This window comes from Rhipicephalus sanguineus, chromosome 1, assembly GCF_013339695.2.
Source record: "Rhipicephalus sanguineus isolate Rsan-2018 chromosome 1, BIME_Rsan_1.4, whole genome shotgun sequence".
Lineage (NCBI taxonomy): Eukaryota > Metazoa > Arthropoda > Arachnida > Ixodida > Ixodidae > Rhipicephalus > Rhipicephalus sanguineus.
This window is the reverse complement of record NC_051176.1, coordinates 161955325-161975288: the sequence shown is the minus strand read 5'-3', so window position 1 is coordinate 161975288 and position 19964 is coordinate 161955325. Positions and strand designations below refer to the sequence as shown.

The following is a 19964-nucleotide window of genomic DNA, read 5'->3' as shown; positions in this document are numbered from 1 at the left end:
ATCGGAGAGCGCCGCGCACCTGCGGCGTACCATTGCGCGACTCCGCGTCACGGCCAACGCCTTGACAGCGTCGAGCTCTACGCTGTTTCCTCCCATTATTCCGGCACTGACAGCAACCAACGCCATGTTGGATGTAGCCACCTCGCTAGACCTCGAGGCCAGCTCGCCTGAGCAACGTAGAGAGCTCCGGTCTACCCTCAGCCAGGTCTCTATCCAACTTGGTGACTTCGCGCACACACTCTGCCGTTTCGCTCCTGCCGTATCACCATCCCAGGCTACCTTTGTACTACCGGAATTCCGCGGCTTCCAGGACGACGCCGAAAAGTGGGTGGCGACCGTCAACGCCCTGGGAGATCACGAAGCCTGGACGGAGGCGCAGAGATGGTCCATGGCGGTAGATCGCATTCGGGAAGGTGCCGCGGCGTGGCACCGGTATGAAGGCGTGAGGCAGCAGTCTTGGGCAGCATGGAGTGCAGCCCTGATTGCCGCTTTCGGCCTGCTGCCCGGTACCTTCGGTGCGTCCAAGACCTCCACCGAGGACGGTGTTCTGGAGGGCCACAACCTTGAGGCTGCAACGGTGCCTTGCTGTCCATCGACGGTGTACGTCGTTGATTTTGACGCTTACCGGAGCAGCCCTGCCCCTCCTCTGCAGGTCAAGGACTCTGCGTCGGTAAGGGACATGAGCATATCGCCGCCGGACCTTCCGCAAACGGAGAAACTGCCCTGTCGTTCATCGTCGTCAGAATATATACAGGCGCTCCCTCTTGTCGTGCCAGATGAACGACACGACCATGAAGACTGCCGGACCACGATCGCCAGTAACGCGACCTACGCCATGCCACTTCACAAAGTAGGCCAGCCAGATGTCGCAAACGACATGCCTGACCAGCCAGAGGTCGTTATCATCAGAGACTTGGCACCGCAAACCAACTGCCCTGCTGACGACACTGCTCGCTCCCGGGACACATCTTGTTCACGTGACCCCTCATCAGGAAGCGCCAGCTCGAACCAGCGTGACAACTGCGCCCGACCTCACATAGTCCGACACCCGACAGTTACGCATGCTGTACTACCTTCAGAGCTGCGGCGGGACCAATGTCAGCGTTTAGGGACAAGCCTGCCATCATGCCGAAACAGTAATGGCCACCCACCCGGGCAACTACCGATATTTCGCGAGAAGTCTCTTGGCCGGAAACTTCGAGTACTTCGACACTGCCAATTCCGTGCACGACAGGCCAATGGACAGGACAGGACAAAGTCGCAGCGTGGCCGAGGTCATCGTCCACAGCGACACAGCCAGTGTCGCCCGCCAGTGAAACTTCTAGCAGACCACCAAACTATGCTGAAGAGGGGTCGGGGCCGACCACGACGAAACAGCCAGTGTCGTCCACCGGACACATTTCTGGCGGATCTCCTGACCGAGTTGCCGCGTGGTAGGGTCCGACCAGCGCGATTCAGCCAGCACCGTCCACCTGAAATATTGTCGACGTCTCCGCGCGCTTTGCAGTCATGGCCGAGTGTGATGACGAAGATCGACACCGGGGCTCTGGCGCGCGGGGACAGCTAGCGGGTAGAGGAAGAGAAAGACGAGGAGAGAATAGAACAGCTTGGCCCAGGAACGGGTGTTGTCTCTATCTCGTCCTTTACAATACGTAGAGTTGTGGTTGCTCTACAGAGAACGCCGTATGTCGTCGCCGAACGTAACGGCATAGCGGCTAGCAAGCATTAGTGGCAGAGGAGGCGAAGAGCCCGAATCGGAAAAGGATCATCCCGTTTCCGCCACGCGGCAAACACTTGAACACGCAGCTACTACGTTACATTGCGATAGCAATTATATGGACACTCTCGGTGGGTTATTGCCCTGGGCCTCGCCGTGCCGTCCTGTATATATATAATATATATATATATATATATATATATATATATATATATATATATATATATATATATATATATATATATATATATATATATATATATATATATATATATATATATATATATAGAACCCACAAAGAAAAATAGCTCACAAGGAAATTTTTAAGTGCGCGACCGGGGACCCCTCGCAGGTTTGAATAACTCTACCATGATGTTTAAATAACTTTACCATGCTGCATACGTTCTACGGCATACTAACGGCGAGCTATTTATATACACCGTTTACCGCAGGCGGTACGCAGAGCTCTGAGGTGCTTCAGCGTGGTAGACGCTTGTTCACTATCACCTAGGAGAGAAAGCGCAAAGGGCGGGCTTTAAAGGTCTTCGCCCCGATCGTCTTTCGACAGAGTTTGGATGCGTGCCTCCGTCCTGTACTTTGACCAATACAGTGTGGTGGCTCGTGCTCGCGCGCTTATCTCTTGAGGGAGGAGGTTTGCACGTGTTGTGCTTTCATTGCAAAGTTTGCGTTGAAGCTATAGACCGCAAGAAGGTTGACTTCGCTCGCTGCAGCGGCCATGTTTGCGAAAGGAGTGAGCTGCTAGCTGGAAGAGCCAAAGCAGGGGCTAGTTAGTTGTGCATAGTCGACATTTGCAACGCGCTGCTCAAACACAAAGAAGGACTCAAGAAAAGAACACACAGGCATACACAGGACGTGCGCGAACTAACAACTGTGGCAGTAGATCCCGCTCGTCCTATGTATCCCTGTGCGTTCTTTTCTTGCGTCCTTCTTTGTCTTTGAGCAGTGCGCTGCAAGTGTCGAGCTGCTAGCCTCACTGCGTATGACATGCCAATTTGTTGCTACCGCATTCAATGTTTCGCCCTTGCGGTGAAACTATGACTGTTTTGTTTTTGGCTGGCTGCACGCCGGAGAGTGCAAGACCCTATGCCAGTTTTTGCATTCGAGGATAGTGCACATCTATTAGCTGGTCGTGCAAGGATCACGCATGCCAGACGTACGGCCAGGGTCGCCGTATCTTGAATCATAGCGCAGAAATACCGAAACGCCGAAAGCGAAGAAGGAAAAAAAAGGGAGCTTCCAGAAGGTGAAGAGCAGCGGCGGCAGAGAACAGAAACAGATCTCCTCATTCGGAGAGGAGAAGCGTAGATCTTTTTACGATACCCGAATGGGTTTTTACAACTTCGTGCTACGCTTAGGAAGGGGTGTTGCCAGTTTCACTGTTTGAGAAGCTGCCTCCACCTTGCGGACTTCACAGAGCTCATTTTTTATAGCTCCGCCTATTCTCGAGTTATAGTGGGCCTTATTAATTACAAAATACATAGTCACCCATACAGAGTTACGAATAAATTCTGTATCTACCTGTTTCGGTGGTCTTCACAATAATGCTAAGCAAAAATTTTACACAGAGCAAAACTTTATTATGAGAGCCATTCTGCGATTGGGAACGATCCTATATACAAGGAATCAATACACACCGTTCGGGATTTTGTAGGATATTTTCATTTATGTAATGTTATAATAGCCCATCGAGTGCGACACTCATGTCACGATCTCAATTACTCTTTTCCCGCGCGCGCGCGCGCGCGCGTGTGTGTGTGTGTGTGTGTGTGTGTGTGTGTGTGTGTGTGTGTGTGTGTGTGTGTGTGTGTGTGTGTGTGTGTGTGTGTGTGTGTGTGTGTGTGTGTGTGTGTGTTTGTGTGTGTGTGTGTGTGTGTGTGTGTGTTTATGTGCGCGTGTGTCTGTGTGTGTTTGCGAATGCGTTGCCGGGTTAGTGACAAGATTTTTGGTATCAGAAACGCTTTCCAAGTAATCTATAAATGACTGCACGGTAAGCGGGTCATTCTCCTATTCGCGTGAGGCTCAGTGAATAAGCGCTTAATGAGTTCCCTTTATTACCGGACTCCTTGGCGGCTGTAGCCGCATGTAACAGAGCCCCCATCCTCATTAAGCCACCGCCGAAGTATCTCTTACGCCATGGCGCCGCCAGTCAAGATCGCACAAACAGAGGAATGGTGACAGAAGAGCAACAGCGGCGGCGGCGGCGGCGGCAGGACACCGAATAACAGATGGACACCCAGGCGTGCGTTGACTGCCACTGCTTCTCAGAAAGCGTTGGCTGGCACTGTTGCTACTTTTGCGACATGCGCAATCGCCCCGATTTCCCAAGCGGCGCCGACGCCCGCAGTGCCTGACCACAAGCAAGTCGCCCGTCTCGCTTGCTGCCAGTAGCGCATCGCCTGCCTACGTACGCAGCACGTGCCAGCAATGCCCTTAGCGGCCCCTGCAGAGAGGGACAAATGGGAGCTGCCGTAAAGGAAGCGACTATTGTATTGTGGCTTCTTTATTTTCTAATCGTTTATGTCGTCTCAAATTCCAACGGTGCGGACTAGCCGCGCTGTGTTTTCTCTCCGTTTTAGGCGTGTCCTATACAAAATAACGGAACACGCACGTAGGCCGAAGCGATTAAGCTACCAACCGCGTAACCGCTTATGCGTCACAATGCCACCGTAGCAACAATGACAACTATTATTTTTCTTTCATATATTGCAGCTCGACGTCAGAGTTTTTATTTAGGTAACCTTTTCCGTCGCGCAGCTCCCTACGATGTGTCTATTTTCGCTCCACGCGGCATATGACGTCGCATCGATCATATATCCTTCTAAGGTTCACGCCCCTTCTTGTAATACAAATATGGACACGTGCTACTAGTTATTCCATCCTCCGACATCACTAGAATGGGGCCACCCTCTTACTAACATTCTACCATCAATGGTGATTCGTTTTTTTTTTTCATTTTTCGCGATGTCTTGGCTAACATTGCTGACACCGATAAAAAAGCAGAAATTAGGCCGTTTCATGTACTGATAAATATCGTATTTAATGAATAGCGACGCTTGTGGCTTTTGACTTATTGTACTCCTTTCCGATTATTATACATTTCAACTTATGCATGTCGACTTGTACTTCTGATTCTGTTTGTTTTCTTCTTTTTTTATCGTTGTACATGCGACGTGCCCTGTAACCCACTCCGCTCTGTAACGTTTCGAGAGGACCGGTGGGTATATTAAGTGCATAAAATAAATAAAACAGTGACGTCATCGTGCGTAGCCGCTACTGTAGGGGGCATATTGTGTTTCTTCGTGGCCAGACTTGGGTACGATGTGCCGTTCCAAACGTTGCCACAAGTGCGCTTTTTCGGGTATGAATTAGACGAAATAAAATGAAGAAGGATCGATAGCTGCTTGGTATTCTGCGCCGGCTATCACTTGCTCTGGCCATCGTTGTTAAGGCTCGAATCAATAAGAGGAACAGATTAAACTTCTGTCTTTGTACCTTCTCAACGGAATCCAGTCACTAAATATAAGTCAAACTGCCACCCACAGCAAAAGTGCTGAGCCCATTTATCAGCGAACGACTGCATCGATAATTTTTGGCGCTGTACATTTAGAAAAGAGGCTAACGGAAATAAATCATCCTATAGCACATAAGAATACGTATAGTGGTCGATGGTGGGGTGGGTTGTTACAGATGGTTTAAAATTCATAGTGTACAATTTCGGCACTTGAGATCTATGGGCAGTTATTCCGGCGACGTCCATTTATGCAATGCTTGGCAAGGTATACGGAAGGCATCGACGCAAGCATCGCACCATCGCCTTACGCAAGGCCTAAGCGTACCGATGGAACTTTAAGTGTGTATTAGCCTCTTTTCCCCAAACATCGGTGATTTCGTGTCCAAACTGCATAAAAGGCCACCAAATTTCCCACGAGAAAACTTTTTTTATAATTGCTTGCTTGTTTAATTTCTTTCACTCAGAATAACTAGTTGAAATTTAGCGCCTGCTCTGTTCTTTCCTTCTCACTATATCTTAAGTGGTTGTTTCGTCGTCGCGCTACTGCCACGCCCAAATCTTCCGAGGGTCAGCAACTTATTTCCATTGCTCACTCCCCTCCACCCTCAGTGGTGGAGGAGAAGACTAAGCTTGCGCACTAATATATATATATATATATATATATATATATATATATATATATATATATATATATATATATATATATATATATATATATATAAACAAGTAGCCGACAGGAGACTGAAAAACTCCGTCTTTTGCTTCCAACTTTCGCTAGGATCAGTCACCTGTCACCACTTTCTTTCTTTTGTGCATAAGCTTACTTTTCTTCTCCTTCGCCATTCACGGCGCGGGAAAGTGAGCAGGGCATTAAAGGGCCAGAAAACAGGCTCCGACTTTTTTTTAGGGGCGTAGCTCCTCTTAGTCTAACCTTGTCCCATGTCAGGCGTAACCGCGGCAGTATCTCCCGAACAGTATAATAGATGGCGCTGTCCCATAGAGATGCATGCAAACTGCAGTTGGGTGACGATATACTAGATGGCGCTGTGCCATACAGACATAAAAAAATAAATAAAAATAAATAAATAGAAAATAAAATACAAAAAATAAAAAAATTTAAATAAAGAGTAAAAATAAATAAAAATAAATAAAAATATAACAAAATTTAGAAAATAGAAAAATAAAAATGAAAAACGGAAAAAGGAAAAATAATCAAAGCGGCGTATCGCTTTGATTACTGCTGGGCGAAACCACTGAACATTTCACGGTGTACACATGATTGCTTCAGGAGCTTCGCCCAAGCTCTTCATCACTCACCCGTGGATATGCTGTAATTCTTTTTTTTACCTCTCTCAAACAAGCTCGCCATTCGTGCCGACAGCCGCAGCCTCACATTTTATGAAAATTACAGCGCTGCGCGCCGCGCAGACGCTCCATTTCGAAAAACAATTACAGCGTCCCTCTCCAGCGCCTGTCCCCTCCTCCTCGTACTCAATGTGACGTAAACTTGCCCATGGGCAACTTCACGCAGCGCCGACTTCGTCTATTGATCCTCTGCACTACGAAACAGCACCTTGGCCCTGCGGTGATGCGGTTATGGCCACGCAATTACCGCGCTTCTTCATCGCGCCGCTAGGGTGACCCCAGCCACACGTGGAGGACGCCTAGCTCGGTCGTTGGTTGCGTGCCTGGGACGTTATCACTGAGGTCGTGTTACGTTGCTGAAGTGGGTATAGTCATGACAGCGGGCTAGGCCTACCCTTGTTGATTGCCGAGAAGGGCGGGAAGGCCGAGCGAGAAATCGAAACCAGCCGAGGCGGGTTGTTGTACGCCCCGTAACTTCCTTATTACAGCACTTATTCGCGAAATCCTTGCGGCAGCGCGTTCACATCGTACAAGTGCACAGTTATCACTCCATCACACAGTTCGGACCGCGGGGAAACAACTTCTGCCCTGAGAAAAACAAGTCCTCTTGTCGAAACGTTGGCTCCAGCGACATTCCTGGCTCAACGACTTCTCAATACTTCAAGCCACCATCTTCCCCTGACCTTCTGTCTCGTATGCGACACTCAGCCATATAGCTTGTCTACCAGAACGAACACAACAGGAGCCATTCTCCGTCGTCGTCAACACTGACTGTGCCTCTCCGCCACAACCTCAAATTGTTCGTCGTCTGCTTTGCTGCATCTATAACAACATGGTTTTCACTACTCAAGACCAGGAATGCGAGAAAGGGCCAGCTGACCTGCGCACGTTTGCCTTGAGGAAAGCATATATCCAATTTTCCCATTGTTTCCACGCTGTTTGCTTTGACCAATACGCTGGCATTTATTTTTTTTTCTTTTGTTCGCCCACACCAGCTCCACTGGCGCCATCGTTATGCCGTTATGACAGAACTTGTCAATGTACGCCGGCTACTGTTTAGGAGCTTGTCCACGTCGGAAGGGCCACTGAACACATTTTGACCGGCTAATATTACGCGACTCGAAACTACTGCGATGTCTTTTGTCAGCTATTCGTCGGGAGTCCCGTGAGCAACTTATCTTGTAAATACTAGACGCGCACCATCACGTCATGGTGAAAGGGCCCAACATTGCGTTTCAGTGGATGCATTTTAATACGGGTATATCCAGTACTGGTCTGATCCATGAAGCTGCAGTGAATCAAGGAGCACATTTTTTTTTTCTACACCTTTATCGAGAACTGACGTAGCCCGGCACTTAAAGAGGCTTGTATGTGGCATGACAGAGGCAATCACCAAATATTTCCATTCTTTGCATTCACTCGACCCTTCTATGCAACTTCCCCGAACAGTTTTCTTCGAAATTGATCAAATGTGTGCTTTGTCGCATACGCCTCAGCGTTGCATTCATCAACGGTCATTTATTGGAGGATGACTGATATCGCCGATCGCAATGTACGGCGTTGCAGAAAAACTGACGAATGCATCCTGGGTTACAATTCGTCCTTAGAAGACGAAATGCTTGCTCACCGTATCGTTCAACAAGCTACACGGAATAACTTTTTTTTGGCTGAAGAAAACACTGGTATATGGCCTCGCATGTCACACCTGGAGAAGGGCCTCGTTCCTGAAGACACAGTGCTATGGATTCCTTTACTGTCGATGTCTCCGATGTTAGCAACTGTTCACTTTCCCTCTTTGTTTTCTTTTCACTTTCCCCTTCCTTACATGAAGTGTAGCCAAGAGGACTCTGCGTCAGTTAACGTCCACGCCTACCGTTTATCATTTCTCTATATCTGTCTTATTTACGTCGGGGCATTTTACCCGCGTACTTTCGCTTTCAACCAACGAAAAAAAAAAAAAAAAGGACTGCTTACGCGTTCTTTGATGAGTTGATTAAACAACGGGAATTTCGACTCTGGTGAGCACCACGAAAGAGGACCCGCTATGGCTGCTATCGTCGTTTGGGAGCACATCAACGAGCGCCAAAAGAATAAAATGAAGAAAACGCTGCGGGCTCATACGCGGTATGTCTGACCGTGGGGGACGTAGGTGAGAAGCAGTAGAAAAAAAATGCATTCCCGGCTGGTCATTTCTCTTCTTCCCAGTCTTGCACTCCCCCGCCCCACCTCTGGGGAATATCCCATACTTTACGCATTCCTCGACATGGTCTAAATTCTTCCGCCGCTAGCCATGATTTCCGTGTAGTACATTTTGTGCCTGTCCCTCTAAAGAACAAAATGTATGAAAAGACTCGTTTTCGTGCGCATTCATTTCTCTCGACTTTCCGCATGTTTGCTGTTCGAGAGCCGAAGCAAGGTGCGGAATGAGCAGCTCTGGCGGTTGTAATGGCGTTCTCGCTCAAAACTAGGGCCAGAACGAAATGATAGGAGCATGGCTTCTATAGAAAAGATTTAAAAAAAAATAGTATGCGATAAAGCAGGAACACATAACCCCTACCCGGCAATGACTGCTGCTGTAAGTATCCATACTTCGAGTTTCTTTATGTGTGATGTCGCTCAGCTTGATATTTGTATGCCATTTGCACAGCGTATTTTATGTTTTATGTTTAGGAGGTGCTTCCTTCTTTATTTCTCAGTTTAACGTCTGCTGGATCTATAGAGTATGTGGGGCCTATGGTTTTTGGGAAATAATTCCAAAACTATTTTGAAGAAATGGAAGCCGAGGAGCCCGTGGTTGTAGGAACCTTATTCGAATGCTTGCGCGATTTTCTAATTTTCCATCCGCCGGGTGTTAGGACAGCCAATAAGTACCGAAGTCCTTCTTTAGTTGTGTATAAGAGGAATTCCTCGTACGCTCAACGAAGTGGGAATGCTGGAAAACAACATCTTCCTTATGTTCCTTATTCTGCTTGGTTGTTCGTTCTTCGTTCTATAGTTGACCATGCTCTTGTACTGCTTGTTCGGAAGACGCGATTTTTCGTTATGAGTGCGCGTGTGTCTAGCCATCGGAAGCGTGTGTGCGCGTCTTGCGGAATGTTTGCTTTCCCTTAATTTTTTTTCCCCATTTTTCGGCATGTATTTAGTTTCTTCGTTTTCTGTGAAAAAGTGAAAAGCAGTGACGAAAAGGGCTGCTGCACAGCTACGCGAGAAGGAGGCAAGACAATAAAAAGGTGGGACACGGGAAATGAACCTCAATTCAGCAGCCATGAGCGCTTGTTCCGTTTCATCTTTTGTAATGGAGCGCATCGATTTTCACGCGCTTCTTCACAATCTTCTCTTTTCACGAATGCACACGTGTACTACGTGTTCTCTTTTTCCTTCTCTTTCTACGAGGGTTCGCATGCGCTGTGCGTGGAGTGGCATTGTTTGTAAAGTAAGACTGATTTGAGATATTATTTCATAACTATTCTTTCGGGTGGCTCTCAGGATTCCATAGAGCGATAATGTGGGCGCATTCCTTTAAAATATAAAAAAAAGATCAGGCTTCTTGTTTCCTTTTTTTTTCGTCGTCCAATCATAAAGAGGAGTGAGGCGCGAATGAAGAGGGTCCTGCGAGGTTCTTCGAATTCCTGCTTCGCGTTCTTAGAACTTGCCTGTTGTCTGCACCATAAATTGCGTCTTATAAGGCGTGGCTATGAGGTGTGATAAACTGCGAGCTGTATACGCGGCTAGCCTCTCGGCGTCCACACTAATTTACACTATTTTGTCTTCGTCCATCTTTTACGTTATGCTCGTTTATTTTGTGCGGTTGTAAAATGGAAGAAAAACCGTCAAACCGCATCGATAAATAAAGTAAAATTGAGGTACCGAGGCTTTCTTGGAGTGGCTGTGGAGTATAACTTTAGCGAGAAAAGCTACTCGTTGTCTTCGTTCCAGAATACTTGTGAGGAAACGTCACTGGAGGTCGATACATTTCGTACTTATGAACAGCTAGCAGAAGAAATAAGTAGCATAACGCTTAATGGGTTTCTCCTAACTCCGATAATCTGCTAAAATTGCTTTGCTAGACGAAATTCAAGGCTCATTACACTGTCTTTGTGAAAACATTAATTCTACCAGGAGTTATCACCAATGCATAATCACCATTGCCATCGACTTTATAAACATTTATAAAATATTTTACTAGGGCATTGAAGTTATTTTGCAATGTCATACCTGGCGAGAACGATATTGCAATGAAGGTATGACAGAGCTAAATTTGTTGACATTGTGTTTTAATGAGGATAGGAGTAGGTACGATCCTGTTCATTAAGAAAAGAAAACTAAACTTGCTATGCACGTCTCTGTAAAATGCGTTCCCGTGTCACTTGTAGGAGCTTTAGGAGATTAGTATGGCAGGCATTCTCTTGTGTCACGGCATGCGTCGCTGCGCCGTCGTCGTCAGGGACTTCGCGTTTCTTACGAAATCTTAATTCCACACGGCAGGGGCGTAGCCAGAATTTTTTCTGGGATGGGGGGGGGGGGGGGGGGGGGGGGGGGAGAGGGGCTTCACCAACCTTCATTTACGTTCGTGCGTGTGTTTGTATGTGTGAGTGTATATTACACATGCAAAATTTTAAAAAACTCGTGCGGGGGTGGGGTTGAACTCCTCCTCCCCCCCCCCCCCCCCCACACACTATGTCATTGCCATATGGCATCGCTAGCGAGATATATGGCCTTGAGATACAGTTCCAGTTAACAGTTTCCGAAAGACCTCCCTCAAGCAGTGTCTGACGATATCTACTGCAAAGCCACTATACGAGATGTTTCTGCAAATGACGGTCTCTGCGCAGTGAAGAGGCACAGCCATAATGATAGTTGTTGTTGGAAAATATTCACAGCAGAGGCGAATGAAATAATACTTCACTCTTAACCATTTAGCAACTCACTTAACTAGTGTCTTGGTATATAACATTTTCTATTATTGATGATAAGCCGCCAATGCCAATTAGTCCTTTGTAGACGCTGGTAAAAACATAATAAATTAGCTTCACGGCTGTATGAATCCCATGTTCAATGCACGCTCCAAAAACAAAAACAGATCACGAGCGTGCCAGTTTTAAGTAGGGCAACATTCATATTCATTTAATGATGTTTTAGCGTGCGCCACTGAGAGTAACCTGGCTGTCTCTCTCTCTCTCTCCCCATATATATATATATCATATTACCGCACAGCACTGCTATAACGCTGCCTGCCTCTAAAGGGGTTTCGTGCTGTTGTGGTGTGGTTGTTTTTATTAGGCGAACGATGCGGCAGTGGCGGGTGTTCACCGGCACGCGGGGAGTGTCAGCGCGAATGAAGCGATCACAGGGCAATGAATGCTAATTATTCTTCCGATATATTTTTTCCCAAGCCTTTACGGGCTCCAAAACGTGGCACTAATTACCTCCTTTTCACTGACGTTGCTATGAGCGGCAGCGGGGATCGTGCCGGCAGCTGAGTCGCAGTTCTGTCCTCGAGCGCTAACACTCCTTCCTCTCCTTACACGATTTTGGCAGATTTAAACTGCGACGAGTTGGAGCCTCTGGAGAACGGCCAGTTCCGGGTGAGCGGCGACTACTTCGGGGCGCGTGTCTACTACGAGTGCGCTGAGAATTTCTGGATGTCCGGCCCCAAGGAGCGCATGTGCCAGGGCGACGGTGGCTGGAGCGGCCGAGCGCCCGAGTGCAAGAAGCAACGTGAGTGGAATATCCATCATGTATTATAGACACACGCATGAACACCGGCTGTAACAATCAGAGCAGCTGATGACGACACAAGGTTATGTGGGGTGTGAAAATAAGAAAATTTTGCTGACATAAAATGTAATCAGCTTGCACAGGAACGGTTAGGTTTCTAATCATTGGGCGAGGCTTTTGTGCTGCAGCGGACACAAAGATAGGCTGATGATCATAATGATGACGACAGGCTGTAGAGTAAGATTTTTTCATAGAGTCGCGATAGCTTGTCTTCTCTCCGGAATTCAACAAATTAGCATTAAATTGGTCCTGCGGTTCTTTTATCAGAGCATTTGTGCGTTTTATATGTATAGAAATGGAGAGATTAACCGTGGCCCCCGCTAAAGATTGTTTTTACTGGAAAGCTTTAGGTCGGAGCCAAGCCTGAGCCAACTCCGGGCCCTGTGGAGTATGAAGGTGAATAGGATAATTGCTGTGCGCAGACTGAAGGCTTAGCTGCAGATGGAAGTAACTGTCACACTGAACTAAGGCGTGTTGATCAATGAGAAACTAAAAAAAAAACTCATCTCCGTGTTTGTTACGGTCCTGAAATTTCACTCGTGCCAAATATTTGCCCTTAACAAGGGCCCAAAGAAGCTTTGTTTGAGCAACGAACGCACAATTATCGATTAAATTAAGCTCGCTCTTTTTATTTACGTTTTGTTCGTATACAAAAGGAGCGGGCATTTGCTTTCGAATTACGTCTTTTAATGAAATAATTTCTTTAGAATATATGACGCCATTGTGTGAGGCTTGAATAGTGTGTGGCCTTCATTATTGAGTTAGCCTGTGTAATTAAATTTCGGTTGGGTTCAATTAAAGAGAAGTCCTCTTGGGCGCTTAGCCGTTGCGCTGGTGTTAAAACAGCTTCGCATACACAGATCCAGTTATATACGTATATGATAACGGGGACCAGCCACGGTGGTCTAGTGGTTATGCTGCTCGACTGCTGATCCGAAGGTCGCGGGATCGAATCCAGGCCGCGGTGGCCGCATTTTCGATGGAGGCGAAAATGCTTCAGGCCCGTGCACTTAGATTTATGTGCACGTTGAAGAACCCCAGGTGGTAGAAATTTCCGGAGCGCTCCCCTATGGCGTCCCTCATAATCATATCGGGTCATTGGGACGTTAAACTCCAACAATTATTATTATATGATAACGGGGGCCGTATTTTCTGTTTTCAATTATCCAAATTAGTGCACATGCACGGTGGTACCCTAACGAGAGTCTCTTTTCTCGTTCGTTGCGATTACGCGTGCTCGACCTTCGACTGAAAACAGGCACATTGGGCGGACACAACACTTCTAAGAAGTGAAAAGAAAAGGTGTTTTCCGCATTCCGACTCAGATGACTCGGTTGCTATGGGGGAGCTGCACTCAAAGCCCCTTGAACCGTCATGTTTGTAATCACTGCTAATAGCCCACGGAGCATCATGCTCAGAGCATAGGTTGCATCTCTTGATCAAAAGTGTCTCTGAGCTTGTCAACACAGGCCAAAGGTAACGTCGAACACGCAAGTTAGAGAAAAAGCTTGAGAGCCTTCTGTGACTGTACTGAATGTGAGTGAGTTTTTGTCACGCTGTTTAAAAGTATTTCCTCAGTACCAGCCGTATTCAAGGTGCTTGCACTAAAACGTGGGTGTAATCGAAGCGGATATAATCTAAGAATTCCTTTCTCTCAATCCTGCTCCTTCCTTATTCCTTGGCTTTCTTGATCTTTTGTACTTCTTTGATTGAACCACCGTTCCCGGCCAACCTGTGCCGGTGGTAACTTGGTTGTAACCATGCTCTGAACAACTATGGAGGCACAAAACGGGATATTATTGGAATATAATAGTTACGTTATGCCAGCTCTAGGTTCACAAGTAGTCCTTTATAAATTCTTTGTTCCCATTTTTCAACATATTGCCAAAGCATTGCTAAGCCGAGGCATGAGTTTGTAGTTATATATTTATTGTTTAATAGAGATAATGATTGAAACAGATGAAAATTGCATCGACTGCCATGGCTAAAGTAGTACGGCATAAACTACACAGCCGTCGTGCCGGAAAAGGTAAATTTTATAGAGGGCATCGTGCGCAAAGAACTTAGCTTCGGTTACACCAGAATTAAGTTCTTAGCACACGCTCGGCTTTGGTCGCTTTACTGCACTATCGGCTACAGTACTGTACGTTGCTCAGTAAACGGGAACGTTTATTTCGATAAGCCAAGCTCTTGACAGATGGCACGTGTGCGCCATTTCACGGCCTGCACTTGAGTAACGACGAGTCAATTCAGCAAACAACAAAATCTTCGAGAAAATTGCGGAGCTTCTTCACAGGCTGCAAGAACTGACGGGGATTAAATTTCATGTTCGTAAACTCTGTTACGCTAGCTTGTTTGGAAATACAGCAGCGAGTAATTCGGAGAAAGAGACTCACGAGTGTGGGTACACATGGACACACAGGGTACACATGGACACACAGGGCACACATGGACACACAGAGCGCTAATTTGTACCTTTATATTTTTGTCCTGTCTTTTACGTGCGCTACAAGGAAACTTACTGAAGATGTGCTACCAACAAGCCCGCATCGCTTCCCCCGTCACTAGACTGCCTCGTTTATGCGAAACCAAAGCCGGTCACTCCAGTGAACCATTTGTTATCCAGATCCTAGTCAGCCATTTTTTATCACTTGTGATATTAAACCATCGCATTAAGAGCATGAAAGAACAGCCTTCATCGCCAAGGAAAAAAACTCCTTTTAACGGCGAAGCTGTTCTTGGTCGAGTCTTTCATGTCCGGGATCCGTGGTGACGCTTGCGGGCATCATAAATGGGTATGCGCCACAGACATTGGGTAAATCTCACTACTCACCACTGGTCCACTGAAAATGAAGGCGACAGTTAGCCCAACAAACGGGTATGTGCCACAGAAATCTGTGCGGCCGATCAGAAAGCTATCATCATCATAAATGCGTATGTGCCACAGAAACTGGCTAAATCCCACTACACAAAACTTCCACTAAAAAGGAAGATGGCAACAGTCAGCCCAACAAATGGCGTGCGCGTTACCATAGTCACGCCACTGTCACGTCATACTTGGCGGTTGTAAAAGGTGGTGACTGTACTGCCACCTCAAAGCTTAACAAAGAGTGTTTAATAAAGAGAAGTGATACAACATATCCGAAAGACTTGCAAAACATGGAAATGCGTTAGCATGACGAAGGAATAAGGCCACCAGCCTCGCTGTTTCATCGTTGTCTGCGAAGCGGAGCTGGTTGAGTTGTTATTTATTACGTATACATGAGCTTGAAGTAATTGGTACATCTCGATGTACAGTACCCACTTTAGGCACAATTCTATTTTCAGCACGAGTAGCTGCACTCTAAAAAAAAAAAAAAGGTCATTTGACTCTTTTTTCCGATTCCTGACTTGCCACGTCCATGACTGTCCTTAAAGAGACGCGTTGACTCTCTTTTGCATCCCATGACTCTCGGAAAAGAGCGTAATGATCTCCAGAGGTTCACGTGTCACTATTTTTTTTTCTTAGAGTTTGGAAGCATGTTGGCTACGGATACGCTAGTCTGAAGACGAGTTGACCCTTTCTAAACCAATGTTGTAATTTAAAAGTACTATAGGCATTAAAGTTATGGAAAATTGGCTGACTCGAAAAAAGCTTTGGTTGTGTTATATTGTCATACTGGCATTAAGCAAAATGTCGAAGGTTTGACTCCATTCTAGCATTCTAGGAGAAAACCGAAGCCTGGCAGCTACAGATACATCTTGGAACACACTCATCGTTCAGATGTCAATTGCTTTGTCATGTCAAACTCGCCTCGGTTCTTCATGCGTTTCCTTCTTTTGTTTATTGGTTAATTATTATTGCTCTAAAATTCTGACGTGTCATAGAAGCTGAACTGGAGCCGAATCGGTTATCACATTTATATACAGACAGCTGCGTCGATTGTTTCAAAAACGTCTGCTTCGCCGCAAAGGCGAAGCACTGAATGCGATAGCAACAAATATACGGAACATGCGATAGCAACTTTATACTGAACAACACGGCGGCGCTGACGGCGACGGTGACGGCAGAAACGCGCCGAGTGTGTCCATATAATCGCTATCGTAATAAAACTTAAAAAAAATGAAGCACAAATCTTTGTTGCGAGTGCTGAATCGGGCACAGGCTGCGACAAATGAGCAAATCCCTTGTTGGGAGGAATTTTCAATCACTCATTCCCGTCGACGTGATTTGGGTAAGAATTTCTACATCTCATGGAATGCAATAAACCCGCATGCCTGGCCCCCGAAAGACCACGACAGCCTGGCTCTCTAAGCCGCCTGCAATGGGCTACACGAGACATTTCACATCTCGCATCAACAATTACGCTCAGTGCGTGCGCTTCGAAAAAGACATTTCGTTGCCATCTCTTTTGTCGTAGCGAAATGCAATAATGGCGCTTGTATTCTTATTCACATTAAAGCATTCGAGCTTCATTTCTAGCTTAAGATATATTGCTTTTTGTTTTCTTTTATTTATTTACTTTTTTTTTGAAACACTAGCCTCACCACAGCATATTATAGGGTCAACTTCAGTGGAAGTGCTACACTCTTGGTACCGCATAAGCGTAACGCTCTCAGCTTTGTTTTTCGCATGCCACTACTGCACGTGGCGACTGTTGGACTTGCGTTTGCACTAGCTGCATGTGGCTCTGTAGTATGTGATCCAGAATGTGTAGCGTTCCATTTTAAGTTAAGCGCTGCTCCTCTCTCAGTAAGTATACCTATCAGTTAGGGAAATTATTGTGCTCCTTAAGCTGCGGCAGCTCCTTCCGGCTTTCCGCGCCTACTAAGTCATTATTAGGGGAGATTTTGAATTTTAACGAATCTAACTAAGTAAGCTCAAGCTCAGGCGATGTATTGCATGCTTCGAGCTGCCCACTTGTGCTCTGCGTGCCGTATATGTGAGACAATGATGGGAATAGCGCAGAGAGGTAAACATGATGGCGCGTCGCATGTATACGCGAGTCACAAAGACATTTGCACTTTTCTACTGCGATAGCAAAGTGTCTCGGTCTGCAGCATCTTTGGGCGAGGGCTGTCCCTAATTAGTAATAAAAAAAAATCACAGCATATCCACGGGGTGAATGATGACGAGTGGGGTGAAGCTACGGAGGGAATCATCTGTAAACCGTGAAACTCTTCCGTGAAATGCGCCCAGTACATAATATAAAGAGTGTGAAACATCGTGTATATATTAAACATCAAACTTTTATTGTACTGTTGGTTTACGTGGTCCCTTCATTATCACTTGTGATCGGTGAAATGCAAGGAAGAAGTCCGCTCCCGAGCGAAAGAGCGCCAAGAGCGACCGCATTCCCCGCTCGCCCTGTGCGAATTAAAGGCAAGGCTAGAGGGAAGACAGGACGCGCGTTCCACGGCGCGAGGTCGGTAGCATGCCCAACGAAAGCCAACGGAACGCGATCGTGCAAGTTCTCCGGCTTCGCATCGCCTCATGGTTCCATTTAGCGTCCCAAAACCAAATATACTGCTCAAGGTGTGCCTTGCGTTTTTCGTAGAAATAATTTCTTTATCATGTACATTAAGACGAAAAGTTGAAAGCTCACTAGAGTGTATCGCCCGCAAAGTATGTCTTTTAGTGTGATTTAACTCTCGTACGGCAGGGTCCTCGCGCCGTTGCCGGTCCACCTCGCCCGTTGACGATCGGGCGAGGTGGCTACATACAACTACTACTACTACACTTTAAGAAAAACATCTGGCGTTCTTTCGTTCTGCTTTTACAAAACATCTGGCGTCTTTCGTTGGTTTATTTCATCAATCAACGGCGTTTTGAACAAAATTTTTATTGTTTAATCACGCACAGGAGAAATCTCACCAGGCACTACCTTGGAGGTAAACAATGGCTGCTAATGGGAATGAGAGACAGAAGAAGTCGGCTTTTAGCTAACACTTACACTTCTACTTCTACTAACGTTTCCTACTGGAACATGCCAATGGCTGCTAATGGGGAATGAGAGACAGAAGAATTCGGCTTTTAGTTAACGCGCACGCTGCGAATTTTTTATTGTTCAACAACGCACAGGAGAAATCTCCCACCGGCACCACCTTGGAGGTCAAAGCGTAAGACTTGTTACGGACTACTACGATGACGACGATTACGAGGGACGAACGGGTGCCGCCTTAAGGAGCTTCACCCCTAAAAAGAGAAGCGAGGAGCAGTAGGGGATAAGAAAAATGATGTGTTTTTACTAACAGGGGCGTAGCCAAGGGGGGTGTTGGGGGGGTTCAAACCCCCCCGAAATTTTTCAGTTTTGCTTGCGTATATATACACGCACACATACAAACGCATGCACGAACATACATAAAGTATGGTTGAACCCCCCCCCCCCCCCGAAAAAAATTTCTGGCTACGCCCCTGTTTACTAACCACATTTCATAGCAACGTGCACACGAGGACACTCATCGACACTGCTAAGTTAAGTCATCAATGAAAAGTCGATTAGAGCTCTTTTTTTAACGGCGAAGCTGTTTAAGCTCGCCGTAATTTGCGTGTCGTAAACAGAAATGATCATCATCATGAACCTGCACGCGCTCTCTACGTCCTCCTCCTTTTCGTCCTCTTCAGCTTTGCTCCCAGAACACGTGCGCCAATTTCTCGGCGTGGCCTGTAATAACCCTGATGGGTGAGAGAACGAGTACGGAGAGAGAAGGAAAGAAAGATATATAAAGAAAGAGAAAGAGAGAAATTCTTGGCGAAAAAAAAAATTCTTTACAAGGCGGGATTCCATCCTGCGTACCCTTGATCGGAAGGCGAGCGTCTTAACCACTAGGTTATTCAGGCACGCTAGCAGAGCACAGCGTAGCCTTGTGTAGTATAGTGTTCAAGGGGGTGGGAAAGGGAATTGAGCGTGAGGAGGAGGGATGTGATGGTGAGGAGGAAGGAAAAGAAGAAGGGGAGAAAGTAAAGCGCAGCACAGAAAGAGGGAAAAAGAGAGAATTAGAGAGAATCAAAGAAAGAGATAAAAAGAAATAGAGCGGGAGAGAGAGAAAGAACTGGATGAAAGAGCAAGAAATATATATATATATATATATATATATATATATATATATATATATATATATATATATATATATATATATATATATATATATATATATAGAGAGAGAGAGAGAGAGAGAGAGAGAGAGAGAGAGAGAGAGAAATAAATAAATAGAAATGAAAAGAGAAAAAAGAAGAGGATAAGAAGAACAAATAAATAGAGCAAGAAAGAAAGAGAAAATTTGCAAAACTTATCACAACAGCAAAAGCCAGGACTATATAGGTGCCCATCTTCTCCGCTGTCTGTTTAGCATTGCGCCTCCAGTGCAAGGCCCTGCAAGCTATTTTGATAATTATTGCATTGTTTGTACATTAACGGGGCCGTCTCAGAAGCACGCACTAAGTTCCAACTGATTAACCAAAGACAGGTTCTTTATTAACGTAAACAGGCGCCTCGCGTAGCTTTCACAATCTATATACGTGACGAGGACAACTATGCCACTATCGCGACGGAAAACAGGTAAATCAACATGACCAACCAACAGCGATGAGTT

The 19964-nt window shown here is 46.2% G+C and overlaps 1 protein-coding gene across 3 annotated transcripts in view; it reads left to right on the top strand.

Annotated features, from left to right (window-relative positions):
• Positions 1–19964, top strand: part of LOC119401395 (sushi, von Willebrand factor type A, EGF and pentraxin domain-containing protein 1) — a 300370-nt gene that overhangs the window by 60173 nt on the left and 220233 nt on the right. For all 3 annotated transcript variants that reach the window (XM_037668182.2, XM_049417415.1, XM_037668175.2), the window contains exon 2: positions 12153–12332. In XM_037668182.2, the coding sequence (XP_037524110.1) occupies positions 12257–12332 (76 nt within the window). In that variant the 5' untranslated portion in view covers positions 12153–12256. The remainder of the gene's footprint in view (positions 1–12152; positions 12333–19964) is intronic.